At 40.6% G+C, this 19315-nt stretch overlaps 1 protein-coding gene across 3 annotated transcripts in view; it reads right to left on the bottom strand.

Annotated features, from left to right (window-relative positions):
- Positions 1 to 19315, bottom strand: part of ZNF385B (zinc finger protein 385B) — a 708580-nt gene that overhangs the window by 559517 nt on the left and 129748 nt on the right. For all 3 annotated transcript variants that reach the window (XM_089690377.1, XM_089690379.1, XM_089690378.1), the window contains one exon: positions 3354 to 3656. In XM_089690377.1, coding sequence (XP_089546503.1) covers positions 3354 to 3654 — 301 coding nt within the window. In that variant the 5' untranslated portion in view covers positions 3655 to 3656. The remainder of the gene's footprint in view (positions 1 to 3353; positions 3657 to 19315) is intronic.

Below are 19315 nucleotides of genomic sequence, written 5' to 3'. Positions count from 1 at the left end.
AATGAGAAACTGAGATTACAGATTATGTTCAGCTAGTAAATTTAAAAGAATTTCATGGGCAAACTAAACTGTCTGGTACAGACTTTAAAAATAAAGAAATCACCAAATGGGTATACTGTAGTGCACAAATGTGCAATGTGGATGGATGTGTGAGAGAGAGAGAAAGTAAGAAAGAGAGAGGGGCACACCAATGTAATGTAGCACTGTGTTTCCTTATGAAAAGAAATGTAAGAACCAGCAATGGTTGCACGTAAAGGAAAATAAAAATGTTAGTGCAGTCATTCTTGATTTTTATCATGTTTTTTGAAGAACTCTAATACAACATTAGATTGTGAGTCTTGTGTCTCTCTCCCTTCTTTGTATTATAACATTTTTGACCTGGCTGTATTCCATTCTTTTATTGCCCTTATACACTCTTCATCAAACATATCTTCGAACTTTTCCCATGGATCCTATTATCATTTTTTATTTTCTGTGTCTTGCATCTATATCTTTTTGGCAATTACATTTTTTGTTAGTATACTTTAGTATAATTTGTTCTTGATATTTTCTATTTTTACTTACATTTGTATGTAATTTATGAACATCCTATTACTGTACTTTCTTCTCTTTTAGTTACAACCACCCATTATATTTTTGTATGTATTGAATAAGTGCCATAAAATAGTCTTAATGACAATCCCCTCCTCTTGTGCTTCCAACATTTATTATATCCATTTTGTCCATTGCTCATTGTATCCTTTTATGATCAATATACACACTTCTTATCATCTTTCACAGTCACTATGTTCAAGATCTGCTAAGCTTGTTTCATTATTTTTGCATACTTCATACAAACTAAAGCCTGATGACAAACAGTTGGGCTATATGCTTGTTCTTTACTGATTTTGGAAATAATGTAGCCAGTTTGTGCGTATTAATCCTGTAAATTGTTATGCACTCCTAGATATTCAGAAAAATGTTTTTATTTCTTCTTCCTGTTTGGGCAGGACACTATAAATGAGATGTCTAACATTTTACCACTCAGTTTTAAAGTATATCACATTATATTTATATGTGTAAATGACAGCTTATTGTATTTAATATCTACTACACATTCTAGACTCCAATCTGTCTTTCCAGCCCAGGATCCAATTGCTGACAAATTCATGCAGACTCCACCTCCGCAACATCTCCAAAATACGCACGTCCCTAACTCCAGAAACTACAAAGCAACTCATTCACTCCCTTATCTCCCGACTTGACTACTGTAACTCCCACCTCGCCGGCCTACCCCAACACAGGCTATCCCCGCTTCAGTCTGTCCTGAATTTTGCGGCCAGACTCATCCACCTTACCAACTGCTCCATATCCGCCACCCCCTTCTGCCAATCCCTCCACTGGCTTCCGATTGCCCAATGCATAAAATTCAAAATATTAACACTGACGTACAAAGCTGTTCATAACACTGCCCCAAACTACATCACCGACTTGATATCCATCTATCACCCAAAACACACTCTCCGCTCCTCACAAGACCTCCTACTCTCAAGTTCTCTGGTCTCCTCCTCCCATGCCCATCTCCAGGACTTCTCCAGGGCTTCCCCCATCCTCTGGAACTCACTACCCCAATCCATCAGACTGTCACCTTCCCTCCTCACCTTTAGGCGCACCCTGAAAACCCATTTCTTCAGAGAAGCCTACCCCGCCCTCACCTAATTGCTGATCTCCTCCGCTCTTCCCACCACTCCATACCCCACAGCTATTTCCTCATGTACCACTCTCCCCTCCCTCCTAGATTGTAAGCTCCAAGGAGCAGGGCCCTTGAACCCCTCGTGTATTGTATTGTATTGTATTGTTACTGTACTGTCTCATGTACTGTCTCCTATTATAATGTACAGCGCTGAGCAAACCGTTGGCGCTATATAAATACTATATAATAATAATAATAATAATACAAATTCAGTTTCAAAAGAATAATTTCCATGTTCCCTATAAAAAAACCTCTGTAGTTAACAGAATGTGTTACCTTACGAGCTTTCCTTCCAACTTCTTCAATAGCTATTTTTTAATACTCCCTTGATTTTGCCTTTAATGTAGCAAGTACATCAGGTCTGTTTATGCTCAAAACATTCCAAGTTGTTGTCCTAAAAACCTTTATCTTTAGTGTGCTTCTTGGTTGATACCTATCATCCATTCAGATACTTTCTTCAGGCTTCGCAAAAAATTCCTTTTTTTTTAAAACTGGATTGAGTTGTTAGCCCAAGCAAAGCCCTATACTGGAAAATCATGGTACTCTTTTTGACTACCCTGCATTAAGTACAGCCTTATAGGACAAGTTTGATACCACTGATATAGCTGTGAAAAAACATTTGCCGAGACAAGCCCAGCCACTACACCAATGTAGGGTTACGGTTAGGGTCAAGCTCTCTGTAGCTAAAAAACTAGAGCGACCAAATATTTTTTTTTCCAGACTATTGTTGTTTTGCCATGGTTATAATAAGCAATCCAAGCCTATTATACTGTATCATGACCCTTAAGTCAAATCAGTTTCTAATAAGCCAAAACTACTATCTAGTGCTTTATCTAGTGTTTTAGTCTTCTTTGTATGTTAGGAGGTACTGATGCTCTACAGATTGCTAACAAAGCTTCTAAAGTGATATTTAATCTACAGCAGCCAAACAATTCATTTTTTAATAAGGAGAACAAACTATTTATTTCGAGCATACATGCTGATTCTTAACAGTGAACTGCTTAGAAGTGACTGACAAGGCACTAACTGGAGAAGTGCAAATGCTGGGACAGATATAATAACTGGCAGTTAGATACCAGCCTTTGGCCAGTCCTTTACAATCTAACTTCACATAAAGTTATGAAGCAGAAAGATAAATATGATTAACCACTATCAGCATGTCACTGTTACTATGTAGTTGCTGCAATAACTTCTGACTGCCTTTAGAACTTTAGTGGCTGGACTTCAGCATGTCCTGGTTTTGATTTTAACACTCCCGTATACTGCTTTAAGCTATACATCAACATGGTGTAGAAAATTGCAGAATATTTCTGGCAGAATCAAAATACAGCCTTTACATTTACAATGGTATCGAACAATAATGACAATATAAAAAGGATACAATTCCTGTCAAGTGGTACTAAATAGTATTAATAAATACTAAAAAGACAATTTTACAAACATGCACACGCACATGCATAATTTGTCAGTAATAATCAGTGGCATTAATAAAGCCAATTATACTTCTACACAAAGCACCCACAGCTGCTTAGTTCTTCCATCCCCCCAAAAAAACTGCCCTGCATCAGCTTGCAAATGTTCATAAACAATAAGCATAAGATGGATAATCCTTCTTTCCTACCTGCACTGGTGCTCATAAGTACAGATCCGGATGAGGTAGCACTTGGAAGTTTTCCATTGTTAAGTTGCTTAACTCTTTTTAGGTGATATTTTCCATTGTAGTGGATCTGAGCCTGTGCTGCGGAGTTCAGCTGTATATTGCACACTTCACATAGCGAATACAAGATCTTCTTTTTTTCACTGGAAAACTGGCACTCAGAATTGTCAGTCCATGTCACCTTTTCCTCAAAGCATCGTAAAAACATGGCTGTGCTCATCCTCCCATTTTCAGGCTTGTAATCAGGACTCAAAGGACGCTTCATGCCTGCAAATGTAAATTGTCACATATATGACTTTGTTTTAGTATTATTGTAAATGGACAAATGTAGTTCAGTTAGCAGATCTGAAAACTACCTGATTACTGTGGTTAGTAGAAGTGATGTTGTCAGCTGTAAAGCCGCTCTAACATTTTTACAAACCACAGAAGTTACTACATCACCGACTGCCTTTCCTGGGAGTCCAGTATCACACAAGGCAGCATCAGGGTGCAGAGATAGGGAGATTGGGGACATCCTTTCACCAATCTTCCCTGGGTGCAGTGATCCCACAAGTGCTCAGTTCTGAGCACTTCCAGGTTCAAAACTAGCGCTTTTTCAAAATTTCGAAACACTTTGGAATAAGGAGAATTGTACCCAATATATTTTTATTACATAGCTTTACCTGCAGCCTTTTGCATTGTTTTATTGTCCTTTTTAAAACTTGTTCCAAAAAAACTATATATTATATAGATATATGTGTAAATATGTGGACTGCCTAAAAAAATCACATCCAGATATGTTTATATTTTTTGTTGAAACAGATCTACAGTAATTAGTTTTTTCTATACCTGAGTGAAGTTCAGTTTTAATTCAAGGCATGCATCTCAAAACACCTTTTGCACCTATCATAATCAGCAAAATTTCCTTTTACACATTTTTTTAGTGTTAACAAATAGCAAATACGCCAGTTCATAATTTGTTGATTTGTAAATGTTTCCAGGAAAGATTGCTTGATACATTAACAGCAATCTATAGGTAATTATAGGTCATTGTTAGATTTTGAATTTAGTTAAACAGTTAAATCAGATAAGAGCTAAAACTATGTTATTGACTACATGCATAAATCTACTTTACACTGTTTGAAAGTTTTCTGGTGGTTATTTTTACTTTAATTACTTGGAAATGAAATGAAAATAAATTGCTTATTTCTTCAGCAGAGCTGATTCATTTTACAAAATATCTGTTCTAAGGAATTCCAGAGCCACTGAATCTGACTGTTTCCACTTGCTTGAAACTGCTAAATAAAATTTAATTTCTCCAACCATCAACACTGCTTAAGAAATACGAGGAAAAAAATCCTTGGACAAGTGATGTAAAAGACTAATGACCAGAATCTCATCAATCAACGGAAACAGGATTTATCTCTGAAACACAGGTATTAAGTAACAATGAAAAATGTTTTAATAATGAGAATCTTCAGAGCTCGGAGGACAACCTTGAGAGAATGTTAGTTCAAAGTGAAGCTATTACAAAGACACTGTGTAAATGATAGTGTATCTCATTATCTGAGTTCAACAAGCAAGAAGCATTGATAATCACCTTTACATGCCTCCTGCTCTCTGTTCTAGCACTTGCATACTCAAAGGATTGATCTAATCCACATACCCCCTAAAAAATATCACAGATGTTAATAAAAACTCACAATATACAGCTGGGAAAGGGAGAACTCTAAAAGCTGCTACTGAATTCCACGTTTAAAAGGCACCATAAACTACCATGATATATTTGTTTATTTCAACACATGGTTATAATAACCACAAAATCATATCAATAGACATAAAAACCCTTTGATCACATTCAGTGGCATGCAGAGGTTTGGTGATGCTCGGGGTCAACTCCTTGATTGTATGCCACTAATGGCTGGTTCATACTGGAACACACGAATTCCTGTGCAATTCCAGCACATTGCATTTTGACAGCCCATTCATTTGAATAGGCTACAAAACCATGGTTGCCAACCATCTGTGAATTTATGGACAGTTTGTAAATTTCAGTTGATTTACAAACTGTCCACTAGAGACTTGGGGCTGGATTTAGAACTGCACGTGTGCAGTTGCAAAACTGACTGGGCTTGGCCATGCTCGGCCAGCCTTGGACATGCTTGAGCGGGCATGCAGTGTCGTCATGGTGTCACTTGACACCTTTTACAAATGAGAAAGGAGTAAAGTCCTTTTGAGCGGCAAATCTTTTTATGCTCTATGCTGTTACTACTTTTACTCCTGTGAGTATATGACATACATTTTTTTTAAAGCATTCTTAACATACACTATGAGATCTCCTCCTCTCTTTCCTCTTGTCTGAGATTTATCTGCACATGGTTGGATGTTTGCTTTGAGAATCCATTACCCTACATGCTGAGAAACTTCGAGCCATGAGATTTGATGGTTACATTGCAAGTTGTGTCAAAACCTCTATAATGCAGGGTCTAGGGTTCTGGTAAGCAAGCTTTATTGGTGATGGTACCACTGTAGTTGGTGAAGGCAACTTTTAATGTTGGATGTCACAAGTGAATATATGCACAAGTTTAATCGCTTCAATTTGATGTGGATTATTTATATAATTCTGTATGATTTACATGCAATTAACAGCGCAACACATTAAATGTATATTGTGGTTTGACATCTGAGTACTTGGGGTATCTGTGAGTACTGCTGTTTTATAATTTTGCACTGATCTGCACATTTATTGTTTTTTATTTTATTTTTTTCTAGCACTAAGCAAAGATTTTGGTATTTCAGAATGGGATCAACAAATAGGAGGAATAGACGGAATGATAGAAGTTGAATTTCTGTCCTCTTCTGGTGACGCCACATATGCTATCACTTGTCACCCACAACTACAGCAATGATCCTGGGAGAACAAAGAAAGGATCAACTGCTGCTACTTAAACAAGGTGAAAACATTATATTCTTACTTTTTCTTTAAAATATTAATGTGCATAAACAGCAGAAGGTAAATTTTACATAAAAATGTTGTTTTATGGTCTTGATATGAACTTTAATTTCTACATTTTAGCTTTTTGTCGATAAAGTCCATCACGTTACAATAAACTTACTAATATGTATTTTCAGCAGAGCTTAACATAGTTTGGGTACACTTTATTAGGGTTCTACAATTCTGAAAGACAATGCACATTTTTTTTTTATAAATTCTTTTTAACAGAAACAGCATTACCGTTTACCGTGCACAACAATGACACAGCACACAAAACAAAGCATATTCCCACTGATAATAAAGCTTTAGAAATACTTCTGTGCTGTAGTAAAATCAACTTACATAATAATATATTTAGTCCACGCCATGATCATCGGTGAGCAACACCATTTCTCATATCTGTAACAATTTTTGAACAAAGCAGGACTCTGGGACCTAGTTAGTTAGGGGGTAGAGAGCAGGTAAAAGGTAGAAATGAATGATGGGAAAAGAAAGGAGGAAAAAACAGAGAAGGGAGGGGAAAGATGGAAGAGAGGGAGACACGGTTGCCCCGCATTGGCATATTGGATGAGCTGAGGCAAGTTAATGGAGGAGATACTGCTAAGAGGCTAGGATAGTCTATTCTTTGTAAATTAAATAAGTCCAGACTTTCCAATATGTCTCATCTTGCTCTTCCAGAACCATTGTAAGGTTCTTTATTTGTTGGCTTTCAGTTATCCTGGCTAGCCAATGTGATCTGTCTGGGGGGGGGTACTCTTCCATAACATCGGGATACATGCTTTTGCAGCAGTTAAGGGATGTTTTAAGAATTAATTTGTGTACTTTTTAATAGACATAGGGATATCATGTAATAAGAAAACTGCTGGGTTCTCTCCAAGAGACACACCTGTGATTATTTTGGTAGAACCAGCTACCATTGTCCAATTTTAGGCATTCCCAAAAAGGGTACCCTCAGACTCCAGTCAGCACCAGCAGGCATTTGATACTTGCAGGAACATATGATGCAGTATGATCAGTGTTCTGTACCATCTAGTAAGGAGTTTATACCCTCCTTCTTGCTACCTTCTTGTCAGGGATGCCTTGCGAGCAAAAGGTAACATCCTGTCCTTCTGGGCTTGAGAAAAAGTGGCTTTGATCCCTCTCCCATAGTTGTAGGAAAGGGAGTTCTTGTGTCTCTTCCAGTTTAATCAGTCAAGCGTACAAGTGTGACAAGGAGTGTCACAAGGCAATGCACATTTGATAATATCTTCAAGGCTCAAAGGAATGTTTTTGTGAATAATTTACTACATTTATCAAATCAGACTGTATAATTGATAGCCTTTGGTTTTTACACATTAATGGACTATCCACTTTGTCACAAACAACTGTGTATATTCTCATAAAGACTTTGGCAGATTATCATTTCAGCTAATTACAAATCCAATTATTATGCTAGAAAATATATAAAACAGTCAAACATGTTTCAAAATTTGAATAAATGTTTTTATGGTAATAATGCCTTTCTACCCAGACCTATCAATAACCAATGTGACGCTTTTATTGCTGACATCTCAATGCAATCACAATGTGCTGCATGACAGTCAGGACTAAACTGCCTAACACTTGGACACAACAGCTTTGCAACAGCTCTTTTCAATGTCATCAACCGGGGTTAGATGTAACAGATTGAAGGAAATGTTTGCATTTCTGTTTAATTAGTGCCTAACAGCATCCTATTAATGTCAGGATTAAAACTGCAATGGGATATTTTCTGGTAGCTGCCAAGTTAATTTCAGAGTTTCTTTTAATAAATATACTTTATGATCAAGATGTTACATGGCAAAAATATTCTGGAACATAATGTTGCGGTAGAGGAAAATGGGATGGGATATCATAATATGTCAGAAATCTAGTTGTCAGTGTTATGAACCAATTTATTAAATGTTTGGTTGATTCTGATATATACATTTAAAGCCCAACTCTGGGCTCTGGGCCTTTTCCCAAAACCCCTCCTGTCTCTTTGTGGTCCCCACAACAGTATATATTGAGGAGATTACCCTTGACCAGGGGACTAAAGATGGCTTGTATGTCCCACTCAAACAATATCTACCCCCCATCCTTAACCTAAGTAACCAACCACACTGACAACAAATGGAGTTAATGGCCTTCAAAACAGGCCGTTTATTATAACCATCAATAAATAACATTTTAAATAACAGAAAACACACAGAATAAACATACGTTCCTGCAAGGTCCTAATAGGCATCAAGAAAAACGAATACCTGCGTCCTGCTTAACTAGGCCTCCAGCCGCAACATCACCGACTTGGAGACACCACCGCAGATACCCCCACCAGTACAACTGGAAGCCGTACCTCAGACAGGTTCCTACAAAGTGCCTTTTCTTGTGCCCACCTTAACCAATCAGGACCTTGCATCCCGCCAAACGTCCCCCTGCACCAATATGGCACAACCACCACCCAGACAGACCATAAAACAACGGGCGGGAAGTTTGCAGTGAAAACTCTCTCAAGACTGAAAAAAAACCCTGCCACACCCTGTAAGACCACCCCTCGTAGCTCCTCCCACTCTTCCCTTAACTATCTTGACTCCCCCTTATGCTAATAGGACTCTGCCTCTCTCACACCCCTTTAACCCCTGTCATGCCGGCCCTTCGTTCAGGTCTTTTTTCTTACTCCAGGCCTTCCTTTACTTCTTGTCCCAAAGATACAACAAAGGGGGAAATCCCCTCTAAGACTATTGTCATGGGAACAGGTGTCTGCTTTGGAAGATTTACATTCACCTCTAGTTCTAGTGACAACTCTATAATGCTGAATCTGCTATCAATTTCTGTCTTAGGGACAGTTGTTACCAGTGCAAATAGAGGGGGTAAATCTCACCAGTGAGGACACAGACAGCAAGAAAAAAAACCCTTATCTTTAAACTGAAGTTCTGAAATCCCTTTGTTGATGACATTACAGGGGCTGGAGCTCTTCTCACAGTAAGGGTGCCAATCAGAGGGGGAGAAGAAGATTGATATTTAGACAAACAAGCCACCCTGCTCCCTCCTTCTGTCAGCATGTCCCAAGTTAGCACAGGGGCACAGAAATATAACAGATTGGCTCAAGGTGCATCTTTTCCCTCTCACAGTCTGAGCTCTACTGCACACTATATTTTAAGAGGTTGACAAGTCAATTCACTTACATACACCACTTGAAATTCAGCTTTACATTTTAGGGTATGTACTAAGGTTTTATTTAGTGGCTACATTTTAGAGCTCAGGTGAGGATAATATTAAAGATGAAGTTTAGTTAAAAATGTTGTTGTGGATCAGCACCAGAGACAAAACATACCTGTAATGAAGTGAGTCCCGTGTACTGCTGACTGCTGCTTCCTGTAGAAATCTTCCCTCCAATGATTCTGGCTACTCCCCACTTTGCTGTTTACAAACAGTGGCTGCAATTGTGAAGCATTGATGTCACTCGACATTCCTTAGTTCCCCATTTACCCATTTACAGAACTCTTTGTATTCTTTCCCAGAATGCCAAGTCTTCTGTGAATGGAGGAATGGTGGGTGAACGACGGGTACCGCCTACTCCTATCTGGGAAAGAATACATAGAGTTCTGTGAATGGCCAAGAGAGGAGGAAGGGGAGGGTCTGCATTGCCAATGCTTCACAAGTTCAGCCAATGATCTTATCCCTTGCAGCACCAGAAGATCATCTAAAGTAAGAAGCATCTAAAATCTGAACTTCAGTTTTGATTGCTAGCCTCAGCATACTGGCCAGGTTAAAGGATAACTCCACCTTTTGACAAAAAGTAATAAATGCACATTTTTTGCAGGTAAAAAAATGTGCATTTATTATTTTTTGTTGCAGCAGCCTGTAAAGCATTGCACCAGCGATCCAGCAGATCGCTGGTGCCATGCAGGTCTCCTGCAGGCCTGTCAGTATATCTGCTTTCCCGTAAGAAATGTACGTGTGGGTGTAGCCCCGCACAGCCACGCTCTTTTTAAAAAGTGACAGCTTGTACAGGGATCTTGTAAGGGGAACTTGTACGGGGGGGGGGGGGGGGGAGCATTCAGCAACACGTTATAGTGGCCCATAGATCTGTTCAGAATATATTTTTCAACTATAGTACTCCAGAAAAATGAATACCGATTGCTGTCTACTATTACAATTTATACAACATATGTGCTTGCTATTTAGCCTTAAAGTAGAAAGCTATCACTAACTAATCTTAAAACTGCTTCTATGCCCCTTTCAAAACGTTTAATAATTAATCTATAGAAGGAAAAGAAATAAACTCCGACTCCCATGGTCCCATCCAGCAACCGGCTTCAGGAGAAAGAAAAGACCGCTGACAAAGGATAGCCCGGAGCAGGGGCGGACTGACCATTTGGAAACTCAGGCAGTGCCCGAGAGCCCGGGATCAGTAGGGGGCCCCATGAGATGCCCCTGGTACCTTTTTCATAGGCTTTTTTGAGTTTGGGCAAGGGCACAGGGGCCCCATGATCCCCTATTGCCCGGGGGTCCCATGAGTTGTCAGTCTGCCCCTGGCCCGAAGTAATCCTATAGGCGATGTCACCACTCAGGCATTCCAACCATTGATAGATTGCTCTCTCCTTTCCCCTGTAGTCATCACTGGCTGACACAGGGGAAATTACATGACTGAACTGGAGTGAATATAGGTAAGTATATGCATTTTTCTTCTACAGATTAAGCAAGCCATAGACATGGGTTGCAGGAAAGAAAATCGCGATTCCTCCATCATCACAGTCAGTGTTGATGGGGGAATATTTCCCACAGTGCTATTGTGTTCAGGCAACAGGGAGCCTGTCCTGCTGGCAGAATACAATGACTACTGCTGACTGCTATAGCCACCTGCTGTAATCGCATGCAAAAAATCCAATAGGCTGGAAGTAATGAAGTTGATGGACAGACTGACTTCAGCCTGCCAATAGATGGATTAAATCTTGGCTGGTCCCTGCTGAACCAACCGAGATTCGATCCATCTATGATTTGCTTTAGTTAGTACAGGTGTAAGAAGGGGGGTGGGGGCCATTTTAAGATCCGTTAGTTATAGCCCGGACTTCTATTTTGAAAAATTCACTTTCTCAAGTTTAGTCTATGAAATGTATCAATGTATATGTACAGTATTAGTGAATTATTTCTATATAGGAAAGCGTATATGCATGTTTTCTGTGCCATTAAAAGTTCCCCAGCCAGTCAGTGTCATAGATTTTCAATCCAATTCCTAAATGCCTCTAGAAAGGGGATTAAGATGACATTCAAGGACACTAAGTGCTGACTCAGGAATAAAACTCGACTTTCTGATTTTAAACTGTGTCATAGAAAATTGAAATATGTGTCATTAATACCTAAAGTGATAACCACCATTTCTTTTCTCACAGTAAGAGGATTGTCAGTATGCTTACTATGGAAAAACATTATGAAGGATCTAATCTTTTTGCTCAGCAGCTGTAATTTAATCATTGTACTGCAATGGTGAAAAAAACTCCATAATGGATGTGAAATTTAGATATAATCTTAAAGGGAACCCATTGTTTAAGTATATATTGAGTAACATTTTATCATTGTGTAAACGTTAAATCATTTTGTGACCAGACCTAGATTCCCAGACCAAATGTAGCAGTCAGTATGCATCAGTAAACTTATTTTATTATTTATTTATTTCAGGTACTTATATAGTGCTGTCAATTTACGAAGCAGTTTACATATATATATTATACATTCACATCAGTCCATAACCCTCAAGGGGCATACAACCTAAGCTCCCTAACTCACATTCCTACATACACATAATAGGGCCAATTTTGACAAGAGCCAAATAACCTACTAGCATGTCTCTGGAGTGTGGGAGGAAACTGGAGTACCTGGATGCCCACGCAGGCACAGGGAGAACATGCAAACACCAGGCAGGTGGGGCTGTGGTTGGGATTTGAACCAACGAACCTAGTACTGCCAAGTGGAAGTGCTAACCATTTAGCCACTGTACTGCCCAACTTGATAATAACTCTATAATTTGCTTACCAAAATATTATTTATACTGTTTTTTAATGGCATGTAAAGCGTTTATTGCTATATAATTTTAATAGATGCTCTGCTTCTCTTTTATGCAATTATAATTTTTACAATTTTTAAAAAGTATTTTCAGTATTTCACCTTAATAGTTACAGTCTGCTGCTGTCAGTGTAATGCTGTCTGTATGGGGCACATCGACAGCTGAGGCGGCAAGAGGTTCCTCATTGTTTAGTGTGAGATCAGTGCTGTTAGTGATATTGCAGTCCTGGAACTAAGAGCCACACTGCTGTGTATTCCTAGCTTCTTCGTGAAACAGGATTAATGTCCCCACAGCACGGAGCATTGTGTTAAGACGAGCTAAGGCCAGTACACACAAACCCAAATCCAGTCAGTTCAGCAGGAGTCGGCCCAATTTCATATTTGTCGTTGTCTGTTCAACAGAAGCCGGTCTAATGACCAGCTTTTGTTGAACAGTCCTGCTGGAAAATCAGCATTTGATCAGCGTACTCAGTCAATGGCTGAAAGCACTGGTCTGTGATTCTGATTGGAGGGAATCTCCGCTATCAGAATACAATAGTACAACAGGAGAGATCCCTGCATCACACATTGTTGTGTAGATGAGGGCATCTGTCAGTTTCTTTTTCCGTTCAACCTGTTGGTTGAACAAAAAACCACTGCACGTGTATACCCAGCTTTAATCTCTAGATTGCTGTCGGACAAAATTTAGGGTAACCATATTTTCTCATACTTCACAACCATGGCCAGAACCTGCCACAGCCCGGGTTACACAGACCACAAACATGTAATATGAAGAAAATGAATCTCTAAACCAAATAAGTGCTTTTTTTACCTCTATTTTTCCTTTATATTGGCTTTCAGTATAACAAATGCAGAAATATAGAGGCTGAATAAAAAGGTTTAGTGCAGCATAATACTTTTGGTAGAGATGTACACATCAGACTAAAAAGAAGGACAACTGAGGCTGCATGAGCGACAGAGGGATTTGGTCTCAAAAGAGGGACAGTTCTTCTAAATGAGGGACAGTTGGGAACTACGTTTTCTTGTTATATAGAAGTGAATCTGTAGTCAGTGCAGTGTGGTATAATAGGCACCTCCATATTACTCCACATAGCTTAGTAATCTTTTAGAGTGCTCAAGGAACCCTACAAACTTCAACCGAAAAGCTGGTGTTTGGAACACCCTGTCTACCCCCGTAACTTACGATTCTCCAGTGAGCTCATTTCTCCCATTAAAAGTCCAATAATGAAGTGTGCAGGAGGAAGGAGTCAGGAGTCAGATAGGAAGGAGTCAGGCCAAGTAAATCTGAAGAGCTACACAAAATATGAATTACTGAGAAGATCCAGAGATAGTCTTCAACCTGTGGTTTAAAAGGCAGTTCCTCCTTCATTTACTTTGGATGTTTTGAAACAGGTACCGCAAAAAATACGTTTAAAACTCCTATTCCTTTTCTTTTTTCTTCACAATCCTTGCTGTGTCTCAAGAATGCTCACCTTTAGCTGTCGGAAGGCAATTTTTAATCGGTTTAACATGCTTAGTTCTCGATGGGGTTGGCAAGGGAAAACATTTTTATTATAGTAGAGGGCTGCACAGTGAAGATCTCCGAGAAGCGAGGAGAGGTCAGTGTAAGACTTTTAGTGGTATGGTGGAGAAGGAGGACAAGGTTATTTCTATGGGAAGGCCGTGTACTGTTGGGGCACAAAGTATTTTCTTCCTGAAAAGCAGGGAGAAAAAACAGCCAGATCTGTGAATAAAAGCAGCACACATTACACCTGTTAGACACACAGTTAACCCCATAATTGCCCCTAGATGTTAACCCCTTTCCAGTCAGTGTCATTAGTACTGTGTACAGTATTATATCTGATTACTGTATTAGCGACATCACTGTCAGCTAGTGTCCCTTCCAGTCTCACTATAAGTAGCTAATCACAGTCATTACCAGTAAAGTGCTCAAAGCTGCACAATCTCCAGTATACTGTATATAGGGCTCGACAATTCGTAGGCGCCGTGTTGCCATGGTGACCCGAAACTGTGTCCTGGTGCCTGGGCCCCCGCCAGCCCACACTGCCCTATTCACCCCCATCCCCTGTCCTTGGCCAGCTCCTCTCCCCCACCCCACAGAGTGAAGCCCAGCGTTCCAGGACCCCTGGAGTCTGTCCCGACTGTCCTCATGCACAGTCATACACAGCCCCATGAAAGTCGCCCCCCCCAGAGGACACCGCAGAGCCTGTTCCCTCTTATATCAGGTGTCCCCATCAGAATCCCCTCCTAAATTAGGGTTTCCATCAGTCCCCCATGGAATCAAGGTCTCCATCAGAGTCCCCCCTTTACACCAGGGTCCTCATCAGAATGCCCCCTAACATCAGGGTCCCCACCAAAGTCCCCTTACATCAGGGTCCCTGTCAGAGTGCTCACCTGTCCCTAACAAAGTGCCCCTAACATATGATCAGTTACCCCATCAGAGTGCCCCTTTACATAATTGCTCCCACAAGATTGGCTCATTGATCAGTGGATGCAGTCTCAGAGACCTGGGGTGCTCAACTAAAATCTGGGGGGGGGGGGAAACAGCACCCCCCTAGATCCCGCCCTGGTTTGTAGATGCTATAACTTTCACACACCAATTAATATCCACTTATTGGAATTTTTTTTATGAAAGACATGTAACAGAATACATTTTGGCCTACATTTAGAAAAAAATTTTTTTCCTTTTCTCTTTTTATTGTTTGAATTTTTTATTGGATATGTTTTATAACATAAAGTAGAAAACTTTTTCTCAAACTGTTCGGTCTTTTTTTTTCATTTGGATAATAAAAAACAAAAACCCAGTGATCAAACACCACCAAAAGAAAGCTCTATTTGTGTGAAAGAAGTGATATAAATTTCATTTGGATACAGTGTTGCATGACTGAGCAACTGCCAGTTTAAGTAGTACAGTGCTGAATAGCAAAAAAAAAATGCCCTAGTTATGGTAAAGCCTTCCGGAGATCAAGGGGTTAGGTCTTTTGGGGGGAGCCGGGGAAAAGAGGAGAGGGGTCATTTAAAGGATCACGGTACTAAAATGATACTTTAAAGTAGAGTTCCAGCCGTTTTTGCATTTATTAAAAGTCAGCAGCTACAAAAACTGTAGCTGCTGACCTTTAATAAACACATGATTACCTGTCCCGGAGTCCAGCGCTGTTCTCACCCGCGCAGTCCCTTCTTTCCTCCATGGCGCAGGCATCTCAACTGTGGGCACCAGGCTGTGACAGCTTGCGGCTTTACAGCCTGGTGACCGCTGCGCATGCGCTAGTCGCGCTGCGCCTAATTTCCCGGCAGTCTTCTGGTACCTGTGAAAGTTCCCAGGAGACTGCGGGAGGGAGGAGGGGGCCAAACTTCTGGCTCACTTCACTGTGGTGAACTGAGCTAGAAGTGGGAGCGGGTACCTGTCAAAACCAGGTAAATGATCCCCCCCAAAAGATGCCACATATTGTAGTGGAGGTGGGGGGAGGAGGTTGCAAATAAGCGGAGCTTCCACTTTTGAGTGGAACTCCACTTTAAACTGTGGCTAATGAGCCAGCCATGACAGTACCTGAAAATCTGGAAAACTTGTTAGTGCGCCTTGGGGACTTGAGCTGGAAAACACTGCCGTGGATGGTTTCTGTCACAAGTGAATGATTTAACATTTCAATCAGGAAAGTAGTTTTCCAGTGTGTCAGCCTTTTCCCAGAGAATAACATTGACTGATTTGCTGCCAGCTGATCACCAAACGTCATATCAGATCTGACAGAACTATTGATTTATCATAAAATATCTAACATCGCTGAAAAGAGACAGAACTGTTGATTAGGAAAATATTTTTAAAAAGTCATGGGAGGGGCTTGAGAAAACTCAGGAAAATACAAGCCGTTTTAGCAGTTTGCCTATTTTTTCAAAAATGTGTTCTTTCTGATGCTACTTGTGCTGTATGATTGTAGATATTTTTTTTACTTTTTTAATTTTTAAAATTGTATATGTATAGCAAAGGAAATGCCACATTTTCAGACAGTTTACGGGACACCATAAGCCTACTTCATCAGGAATGAATTATTTCAACTATGTTGCTTAGTTTATCTCATGATAATTTCCTTTTGAAAATGTTGAGTTCACAAACATAAATCTGACTTAGGTAGGGAGTCAATATTTTTATATAAAATGGGCATTTAAAGTGTTACTAAACCCACAACAGTAAAGTCAGTCTTTATATGCAGTAAAGCATGCATGTTATACTTACTGTAGAACCTAAAGGGTTAATCCTCTGCATTGTGGAAAAAGGCTGCTTAATCCTGTCTTCTCTGATTCTCCCCTTCTTTTGCTGTTCCCAACCCATCTGCCATAGTTAGAGCAGCAGTGGCAAGTCTGCGCATGCTCTGTTTGGTGTGTATTCTAGAGCTGTTTTTTTGGGGGAAGGTGCATGTGATCAGCACAGGGCCAATTAGCACTGTCCAGACAGAGGGTCAGGGGTTATGCAGCCTCATGGGACAGTCAGAGGAGAATGAAAACTCCTCCTACAAGATTAACCAGTGCTCAGCTGGACACTGATAAAAATCACAAGACTGCTATATACTGCTGATGACAAAAGGTATTTATCAGTTTATATTTACACAAATAATTGCATTTCCCTGTTTCCCTGTTCTGTGTACTATGTACTAAAACCAGATACAGTGAATGTAGGGTCATGGGTTTAGTAACACTTAACTGTACACAGTAATACTTAACACAGTAACTGTTGACAGCCTTTTCTTGCGAATCCATATTATGGATGGTTTGTCTCACTCCTCTAACTGCCACTTTTGCTGGACAGCTTGGCCTGTCAAAGTAAGACTCCATTCACACTTGCGCAATTTGCATGATTTTCAGTGCGATTTTTATGTGGCTTTGAGTGCGACTTTGATCCAACTTTACACTCTCTGGATCAAAGTCACATCAAAAGTCAAATCAAGGTAGTGCAGGCACCTTTTCAGTCACAAGGATTTGAACAGGTGCCATTGAAAAGAATGAGCTGTGAATTGTCTTGCGACTTTGATGTCCAAAATTGCATGACAAATCACACAAGTGTGAATGGAGCCTAAAAGTTGTATAATAGACTTAGTGTCCGGATCACTAGGTGAAATGTAAGGCCTCATGCACAATGAGAAGCTCGAACTATTTTTGAGCTACAAGAGTTTTCAGAATCAAAAACGCTGTAAAAAGCCGTGTTTTTGCAAGTGTGTTAACGCACATTAATAAGCATTCTCACGTCTGGCGTTAATGCATTCTATTGGCCAGAATTCTGGCCATCAGGATGTATTAACACACGCTAATGTGCGTTTATACCAGCTAATGCGTGTTTTTTCACTTTTGAGCATTTTTATTCTCAAAAGTGATGTTTTTTCTGCCTGTAAAATCCCCTACCACTAAACTCCTGAAAATGCCAATAGTGTGCATGGACACATAGGGTAACATGGAGGGGAGTTACCAGGCAGAGAAAAATTAAAGCTCAAAACAGCTCCTGAAGAGCAGCTTCTTTGAGCTGCAGTGTGCATGAGGCCTAAGGAAAATAAAGGGCTAATCCACACATTATGTGGTGACAGATGTTTTACTGCACTGTAAAATGTCTGTACATGAAAGGACACACTGAAAACAATTGTTTCCTGTGTGCCCCATTCACCGTTCAACACAGTCTGGGCAGGGCGTAAATAGGCAGGTGCGGGGGGTGCGCGCCGCACCGGGTGACACCTACTGCATATGGTGACACCGGACCTGCTCCATGGAAAGGTAAGTTGTAAAGCAAGCCGACGATCCCCACAGGATGGATCAGATCTGCGGACTGAGCATAATGGATCGGAGTCCGATCAATCCTGCGGGGATCGTCGGCTTGCTTTACAACTTACCTTTTCGTGGAGCGGGTCTGGTGTCACCCCGTATAGGTTGCATACCGACGATCCCAGTAGAATGAATTGGAACTGCAGATTGGGGAGCGTTATGGATCGGGCTCCGATCCATTATGCTCAATCCACAGATCCGATCCATCCTGCGGGGATCGTCGGCATGCAACCTATATGGGGTGACACCGGACCGCACCACTAAAAGGTATGTTGTAAAGCAAGCCGACAATCCTCGCAGGATGGATCGGATCTGCAGATTGAGCATAATGGATCGGAGTCTGATCTATCCTGTGGGGATCGTCGGCTTGCTTTACAACGTACCTTTTCGTGGAGTGGGTCCGGTGTCACCCCGTATAGGTTGCATACCGACAATCCCCGTAGAATGAATCGGAACTGTGGCTTGGGGAACATAATGGATCTGTCTCCGATCCATTATACTCAATCTACAGATCCGATCCATCCTGCGGGGATCGTCAGCATGCAACCTCTATGGGGTGACACCGGACCCGCACCACGAAAAGGTACGTTGTAAAGCAAGCCGACGATCCCCGCAGGATGGATCGGATCTGCAGATTGAGCATAATGGATCGGAGTCCGATCCATTATGCTCGATCCGCATATCCGATCCATTCTGCGGGGATCGTCGGAGGGGGTGTCACCAAGTGTTATCGCACTGGGTGACACCAACCCTAGGGACGCCCCCGAGTCTAGGGCTGCACTGCAGTGTGCTGTGATAAAATGCAGACATGCTGCATTTTATCGCAGTGTACTGTACAGAATCGCATGGCACTGCACAGCAGTGCAGCACATCACGCTGCTGTACATTGCCATAAATGAAATGCATGTTTTGTTCAAAAAAAAAAAAAAAAGGTGGGAGCCGTGTGATGCGCTGAATCACGAAAACACAGGGGTCAAATTCAACTACTTATGGTGGCTGTATGTAAAAAATATATATATATGTTTTAATGACATAACTGCATTATTTTTATACCTGCCTGGAAAAAAGAAATCACATTGAGCTTGTGCTCATT

This window comes from Staurois parvus, unplaced genomic scaffold (assembly GCF_062004578.1).
Source record: "Staurois parvus isolate SC_StPar_1 unplaced genomic scaffold, SC_StPar_1.0 ptg000530l, whole genome shotgun sequence".
Lineage (NCBI taxonomy): Eukaryota > Metazoa > Chordata > Amphibia > Anura > Ranidae > Staurois > Staurois parvus.
The sequence above is the reverse complement of the archived record's forward strand: the minus strand, read 5'-3'. Positions and strand labels throughout refer to the sequence as shown.